The 8,433-nt window shown below is 45.2% G+C and overlaps 1 protein-coding gene across 1 annotated transcript in view; it reads left to right on the top strand.

The window, feature by feature from the left end:
- Nucleotides 1-509: 509 nt before the first annotated feature.
- LOC104496067 (death-associated protein kinase 2-like) overlaps nt 510-8,433 on the top strand; it is a gene marked incomplete at both ends in the record, with an annotated part of 21,872 nt that continues 13,948 nt past the window's right edge. The window contains 2 exons of the mRNA XM_010139136.1: nt 510-641; nt 983-1,080. Coding sequence (XP_010137438.1) covers nt 510-641; nt 983-1,080 — 230 coding nt within the window. The remainder of the gene's footprint in view (nt 642-982; nt 1,081-8,433) is intronic.

Below are 8,433 nucleotides of genomic sequence, written 5' to 3'. Positions count from 1 at the left end.
GGAGCTCGTTGGGAGCTGGAGGCCCCGCAGCCGTTCGATCACACGTTCTGATCTCGTCATTGAACGTTGTTTGGGCCACTGGGGTAACACTAGTGTTCGTCTGCTCAGGTGCCGCAGCCGTGTCGTAAACTGTCTTTTACTGCGTTAAACCCTGTGCCTTTAACGTGACTGACTTTGCTGTGGGGGTGTATCCTGAGGAATAATGTGATCTCCGATCTTCTCTTCCAAAAGCAGCACAGGATAAGGCGCTCCCAGGTGCTCACATGCACCCACGTGAGGCTTGTCTGTCCAGACCTCTGAGCTTATCAACTTAAAAGACTGTTTTCAGGAAATAAAATTCACAGCTACACAGAGTAACGCGTGCAACAAACGCCGCTCGTGTTTTTCTCATTTGAAACGTCTAGTGTGTGACGGAAGATACTGTACTGAAGACTCTGCAGGTGGAATCACAGTGCCTTTTAGCAGCCGCAGTTCAGATTTCCCTCTGCTGTCCTGCCCCTGTGCTTCAGAAACGCGGCCTGGCAGGAGAAAAAGGAAGCTCTGCCGTCTGGCCTCCTTGGTTCGTGGTCCGCAGTCCGCCTGCTGGCTCTTCAGTGAAGAAGCCTGCGATGCTGATTGTCCTGCTAGCTCTCTCTAGTGTAGTGAGGATGCTTTACTGCCCTTAAGCTGGTCAAATTATTAATTAGTTGCTTTACTTCTGTTGCATTTATGTTTCACAATGTGTTCCGTGCTTCTGGTTGAGGATGTGCTCAGGTGCTTCAGTGAGGGACAAGAACTCTCTTCACGTAGAGGTGCTCACCCCTTCCCGGATTCAGACCCTCACTGGCTGAGGCAGCTAAATTAATCCTTTTGATTGATCAGTGGTGACCTTGTCCCTGAAAGAGCTGCGGTGGATCCAAAGTTGTGACTATACCACAAACATGCTTTACTGATTTGTCTGCTGGAAGACTGTAACCAATGTCATTCTTTCTTAATATTCTAGTTGCAGCATCCTCGTGCATCAATGAAGAGTCCAAGTATGGCTTTGTTCAAGCAACAGAAGGTGGAGGACGTTTATGAAATTGGGGAAGAGCTGGGAAGGTAAGTTTGTTCAGATGACACCACACTATTGCACAAGCTGACGCATGGGGGTATTTGCCACGTGGTAGAAAAGAGTGAGTGACTCTGCACGATGGCCTAAATCAGTCGCTGTACACAACAGCGAAACACGTCCCTTTACAAAAACTGCGCTTTGGACTTGTTTTCTTCATAGGTTAAGTGTGCTAACTGTTTTTCCTGTTTCTTTGCTTGCAACTAGGACAACAAAAGGCATTTTTAAATTGTCTTTTGTAGCTAGGTACCATCCGTGCCTGCGCTTCGGGCTGAGTTCACCTGTCCGTTCTCTGAACCAGCTAGGAAACGGGAACCTATGGCGCTGTTGTCGTAGAGGCAGCGCTTCAGCGTGGTTTGTTGTGTTGAACAGCGCTGCGTAGAACTGTTGTTCTTGGCAGACTACAAGCACTGACAGCAGATGTTCACATCTTCCTGCAACACACTGTGTGTGTGTGTGTGTTCCTGAAAAGATTTACCTGTCGAAATTACACGTGGACCGGTTAATACTCTGTGTAGCTTTTAATCTATAAAGGCTTATCTGCAGGTGTTAATTATAGGTGGAGTTAACGGGTCATTACCGTGATGCTCCGTAAGCACCTGCTGAAACACTGTGCCTGGTTTGTGAGCTGGATGGCTTAGCTACGTAGAGGGATCTGGGTGAGGATAGCTGGTTTCCATTCAGCGTCCAACCCTCCCGTGGTTTGATTTTTAATATGCAGATTGCTAAATTTGTGAATTGTTACCCACACGTGGACTTCTTTCCCTCCTCTGGCAGTTCGTTTTGATAAATGACTTTGTATATGCAGTTACCCTTTTTTAAGGGCCAATAATTTGAGAAGGTTTCTTCTAAGGAGGGGAGATTTTTTGGAGGGGTTGAGTTTTTGTGGTTTGAGGTTTGGTTTTTTTTTTATTCCTTTCCATCTCAGGAAATCCTCAAGTAATAAATTTTCTGTAACTGCTTTTTTGTGAGTATTGATTAGTTCTGAGAACATCAGCCTGAGAGTGAAAATCTGACAAGAGTGAGCAGCAAAGAAATTTGTTGTGTACGAAGGGTGTAAAAGGTGTGCTATTTTTAACCTAGGAGGCCCTTTTATGTTCCGTAACAGTCAAACTGCTCAAATGAGAAACTGAACACTGAGCAGCATGTTTTTACTTTGGTTCCTGAATTGGATTTGAAAATGCAGTATCTTTTGAGATGGTGAACCTCCCTCTCCTCTCGAAGCTGATGGTTATTAGGCCTTTTGAATGGAGAAGTGTAGTTGAAACCACCTGGCAGAGGGAGGCCCCTGCTGTTTGGATATGCCCGAGGGGCCTCAGGCTGGTAAAGGCTTCCACGGTCACAGCAGCCCTCCTGCTTTCCTGCCTGCATGTCACAGAGACATGGCTGGTCCCAGGGCTGTGCTGTGGGGCTGTCCTCTGTCGAGTGACAGGCTGGGTTTGGAGGGACTACACTCTGACACGGAATCTGAAATTGTTGCCTTTTTTAATGGATGTATTCTCTGCGAGAAAGACCTTTTCTAGATGAGCCGGCAGGAGGGGAGGAGGTGTCTAAATGAGCAGGGGCCATCCTCATGTGACAAAGGGGTGTTAAACCCCACTGCAAAGCCATACACTAGTTCCTGGCACTTTATGTGTACTGCTTCTTGTAGGAGAGAAATTCAAGCCTACTTGGTACTGAGGTCTGTAGGCAAACACGTCCCCTGAAAGACCTGAAGGAGGGAGGCAGGTTGTGACCAGCAGACCTCTGCTGCTTGTTAGGAGTTTTCAAGGAAAGCCTTGTAATTGTACTTTGTGAGAAGAGGGCAGCAAGACGGGAACTAGCTCCCTTGCTCCGAACGTGTTCAAGCTGTACACTTTGCACACGCCCACGAATATAATGTCACACTGTCTGTGTCGGGTATTTTCACTCTCAGGGTTTGCGAGGAGCTCTGCAGGACTCTTGTTTCAGCTGTCTGCTCTATGTGGAGTGTCACTGGGTTATCGTGCCTCTGTGTCTCTGAGCAGTAACTACCGATTAGGGCTGGTGACAAATGGTACCTTGCTTTCTTAGGAGAAAAATAACACACTAGGCAGGTAGCGGTGACTGATGCCACTGACTGATCTTTTCCAGTGCTGGCTGATGCCTTTAGAACCTGTAGATGCATTTTATTAGTTCAGTGTATTTGCAATGAGCTGTTAGTTGCTGACGGGTATGGGCAGGTAAAAGGATTAACTTACTATCCCTCTGGCAAGAGAAGTCATTTACAAAACCAGGGTTTTCAAACAGCATCTTTGAAGAGTCTGTCCTGTTCATGTCCTCCTGAGTCTGTGATTTCTTGAGAAAAGCTTGTCATTAATACAGGCCTAATGCTCGTTGTAGCTCGCATTCAGCAGAAGTCAAAGTACAGGATCTCACAGCAGAGCCAGCACCTGTTTATCAGAGACTCTTTGCACAGCACTTAGGAAAGGAGGCTCCTCTTATCTACTGCAAAAGCTCCTTCACCAAGCTTGGGTATGTCTGGTCTGGTGACGGATTTAGACCCTTTCTGCCATTGTTGAGGGTAGCTGCAGCAAAGGCACTTCAGGTCCAGCTGTATAAAGCCCTGCCAATGGCGCGTGTGTGGACTTCTCAACCAGGTCGTTCTCAGAATCACTGCGAAGCTAGAAGCCACTTAGAGGATGCTGGAAAGGCTGTTGCTGGAAGCAGCTCAAAGGGTGCAGTTGTGTCCTGCGCCAAGGCAGTGGAGTGAGAGAAGACTTGCAGAAAGGGGGAGCAGGTTTTTCATAGCTGCAGTGCTGTGACTATCTGCCTAGCTCCAACATTCCCTCAGTCTTTCAAATATTTATCTTAGGTTTACACCTCTGTTGCTCAACTTCTCCAAAGGGTACGTACAGGGAACAACAGGTCAGGCATGTGGCACTAGAGAAAAAAAAGATGCAGATGGGCTTGTTGGTTGTAGCAGCTGTGCTGGAGAAGTTTGGCACGCCTGTGCAGAATGAGTGCAGTACTTCGTTATCATATATGTGTATTTAAAGTTACTTCCTGCTAGATAGTATCAGTTGGTCTGTACGTGTGTAGTCTGCGGGGACTCGAGTTTCTCTAGCCACAGCTGAAAGGGAGCCTAAAAACAGGAGGACTCTCTAGAGTCAATTTGGCAAATTTCAATATCCTAGAATAAAAAAAGAACCCTTTTGAGGTCTATAATACAACTTATTGCTAGAATATTGAAATAGTACTAGTTTTTCTTTTTCAAAATTTATGACAAGGGGATGGGGGAGAGTTTAGAAAAGTTAGCTGAAGGTGCATGCGTTGTAGGGATGTTTGTTTAAAAACTCCTCAGTTGTACCAGTTAGCCTGGAAGTCTAGAAGAGCTAGAAGGCACTGTGCTATAAAGTAGTCAGTCCCTGCGGAGGTATTCGGAGATTCTCTTCTCTTTCCCCTTCTCCCAAGGGCGGGAGCTTGTGTGGTTTGGGAGTACTTTATACAGTCTTCCCGCGCATTTAATGCTGTCACTCTTTGAAGGCATCAGACTTTCTGGCAGATTCAGTTTCTTTCTGTGTCTGAGCTGTTGATCAAAAATGAATACTTGAAAAATTTATTCTCTGAAAAATGTTTCCAAAATATATCCCTCCTCACATATGGGTTTATGTAGCCAAATGTTGCTTTTATTCAAGTAATGGCAAACTACATGCTTGACTGTTTACTTCAATAAACTTTGTAAGAAACCTGTGAGCAGTTTTGCCTGATTCGAGGAGGATCCTGGTGTGACCATTTGCAAGAGTGTTTGTAGCAGCTCACTCTAATGGCACGCCAGAGCGGTGGAAACGCGCCTTGGAAACTGTGAGGAAGTGAAGGCTAGCTTGACTTCCTGGGAATATGCAGCAGGTCAAATAACTGCTGGGTCTTGTGGCAAGGGACGTGTCAGCAAGAGACAACCAGGAATGGAAACTCTTAAACTGAGGGAAAACAGGCCAAGAGAAGGAAGGACTGGCCCACTGAGCTAGTGGTGTAGTTCCCAGGCACCAGGAAGCTGGCAGCAATGAAGCTTTTCACAACGTGCTTCAGGACTTGTGATTTGGGTGGGTAGCTCTGTCTTGCTGGAAAGAAATTCTTGTACAAGCCTGCAGGAGCCTTTTCCAGTTGTACTGGCGAACACTGGCAGTGGTGGTGGGTGCACAGTGCTAGAATTTCAGTCCGTATGAAAGGTGGTACCATAGTCATGAATCTATTAACTAAATGTGTAGCCACCTGGGCTGTAGAGAGCTGTTGACGTTTGTGCCTTCTGGGCAGTGTCACTGTTACACGTCAGGTCTGGGCTGAGGGTAGGAAGTGTCACAGAGCTTGTCCGGAAGTGTTCCGTGACACTGCCCGTTGTGAAAGTGGGTTCCTGTGGGGTGGTGTGAGAATGGCGCTGAAGCGTCCCGAGACAGTGTCCTGCTCTCTGCAGCGTCCAGGGACTTAGGTAATGCTTAACAGAGGCAAACCTTAGAGGGATGTTTCTGGGTAAGGAAGTCTCCTCCTTTCCTTCATAACTGTCCTTTCACCTTAGGGAGGGGGCTCTGCCTTCCACACAATGTTTGCCAGCCTTCCCACCTGCCGTTCTGGTTTCTCAGCTGTCTCAGTGACTGCGAGCTGTGCTCATTTCTGGCCTCAACTTTCTCCAGCTTTTGTCTGGCTTTGCTTTGTTTCCTGCAGAGATGGGACATCTTGTATGGATACGAGATGCATGGTCTGATGAACTGATCTTCACAGGAAATCGAGACTTAAGTCTTTCAGTATCCATGAGAAATAGGAAGAGCATTTTGTTCACATGCCTGTTTGACAGCCTCTTCGTTGGGAAGACAGGCAGTTTGTTGCTGATGGATCATGGTGGCCTCTGAGGAAGGCGCTGGGCATTATCTTTAAAATTGTAAGGGCTTTACTTCTGACAAGAAAAAGAAGCAAGGCTTACTGAAGTTGTGGAAACTGTGGAGATAGCTGTTTTCTGTGGGGAGCTATGCCTGAAGGGTTCCTAGAAGCCCTAGTTAATGCCTGGTTGATGCAAAACGGGAACTAAAGATGAATGGATCAGGCTTAGGCTGTGGAAATGAATTTTACAGCAAGACTGTGACATTTGTCTGCATTTTAGGTTGGTCTATTTCACCTAGAGGAATTTTCTGCTGTATATGCTTAAATACCACTACCTAGTTGTTTCCTCATGTTTCTTAGCTTTTTTTTTCCCCCTGGTGGTTTCATGACTTAAAGCCAAGCTAGATCTTTCATCAGTGGCTTATGCATCCTCCTTTCCAGCCACAGGTTCCTGCCTCTTCTGTCCTCTGTGTGTGGGGGATCAGCTCTGCTCACTGAGACAGGCGAAACCTTTTTTCCTGAGTGAGGCCTAAAATGACACCAAATGCAATGTTTTACCAGTGGTAATGAGACCTTGGGGCCTGGCACATAATCATGGTTCTGACAGTGTAACTAGTAAATATTTATTTAGGTAATGAAAACAAAAAGCAGAGATAACAGAGGTATCTTTGTAGGGGAGGAACTTGGAAATATGTGATAAAAAGTCGCGTCATCCAGCTAGGTGGACTGCCTGGTAAGCAGAGGGATGTGATTGCAGCTAGGAAATTTACCCTTCCTGTACATCAGACAGTATCTTCATACCAGGAATGTTTTTTCTATCCATAGAAGTTGTTCAGTATTGGTCTTTCTCAGACATGAACCTCAACCCTCTTCTTAGATCAATCTATAATCTGAATTAGTTCTTTCAGTTTGGAAGAATAACCTTGGATAGTTTTTTCCTGCAACAACACAAAGCAAATCTATCTTTGCTTTTGATGCAAGATGTAAGTTTAATTATTGAGCACTAACCAACACCTCTGTTACTATTTCTTATTGCAGAAATCTCTCCTGTCATGTGTTTGATGTATATGGAATGTTTTGTTGAAACAGTTTTGGCATCTGATACTTGGTCACCATCACTGTGATTGTAATTGACTGATACAGTCACTATTTTGGGAATTTTTTTATTACTTCTAATAGCAGAGTGAGTGGTCTTAGCTTTTTCCTTTTTACACGGATTTCCCTGCTACGTTTCGGTGTACTTCAAACTGTTTCCAAAATCTTTGATTTGTTACAGGAAGTGCAGAGAAAACAGTGGGAGTTTTTGTTGTTTGTTTTTGTTTTGATTTGGTTTGGGTTTTTTTCCTAATAACAAAGCTAACAGTGACTGAGAAGAGCTGGCCTTGGTTATTGAGAGCTGGCCTTAGCCTCACTTAGTAACAAAGTCATGCTTTTTTTCCCAAGAGAATTCTTTATTACCAGCATCTGTCTCAATGATGGAAGTGATCTCAGTGTATCTCCCGAGTCCGTGTGTGGCTTTGAAAGTATAATTAGAGCCAAGCAACCCCAGTGGGTAGTGCACAGAATGCTCAAATTCAGTAATGTCTTTAACCATGGAATATTTACACTCATCACGGTCTTTGCTTTGCCATTTCTCTAAAAATGAATAATTTTTTTCCACTTTGTATTAAAGTAGAAAGCACATGGAAATGTGAACAGCTGAGAAGATACAGCTTGTGGATCTTTCTCTGATGGTCAAGCTTAATTTAGCTCAGGCAACATCTAATCCTTGTAATAACTCTACATCAGTGGTTTTGAACCAAGGTGAAAACCAGTTGTAATAGCTGAGCGTGATGCGCAGAGCTGCTTTGGTGAGGAGAGACAAAGTCGCTCACGTGGCCAGGCTTGTTCTATCTAGTGTAGCATGTTTGCGTTGGAGTCACTGGCCTGTTTTGGGCAGCCCGTAATGGAGATTCGCTTACACCAGAAGTGGGTGACTGTAGCCTAAAGCCAGGACTTGTCATTGTTACTTACTGCAGCTTCTGTGAGAGAGTTGTTAACCTCAGTAACTGAGTTTTGTGGAGCTATAATCCTCACAAAGAGAGAATGTCCACTGATCTGTTTCTTACTTAGGAAGAGGGAGGGAACAAATAATGTAGCTTCTGGGCTGTCTGTTTCTGGAGGGGGTTGTTTACTTCAGTATGGTAAAGAAGACTGCTCAAAGAGCAGTGAAGGAGGAGTTTCAGCAACCGTTTGTGGTTTGACCCCTACAGATAGTGGCGTAAAATGTTGATTAAAATGCCAGCATGATTTCTGTCTGTTTTGTACGTGGGGAAGGAGAAAAATCACTCAACTATTTAACCGTAGTACTGCTACCCTCTTACAATTTATCGGCTCCCAGGTACCTTACATTCAGTGGAAATCTAACTGGACCTTTAAACACAAAGGTACAGCGTGCTAACCTTCTGCGTGCGTATTATGCGCTGGTGTTGCTCCACAGGGCAGAAGGAACAGCTTATCACATCAGCTATTCC

Source organism: Buceros rhinoceros, unplaced genomic scaffold, assembly GCF_000710305.1.
Source record: "Buceros rhinoceros silvestris isolate BGI_N320 unplaced genomic scaffold, ASM71030v1 scaffold37926, whole genome shotgun sequence".
Classification (NCBI taxonomy): Eukaryota; Metazoa; Chordata; class Aves; order Bucerotiformes; family Bucerotidae; genus Buceros; species Buceros rhinoceros.
Note: the sequence above shows the minus strand (reverse complement) of the source record. Positions and strands in the feature narration are given on the sequence as shown.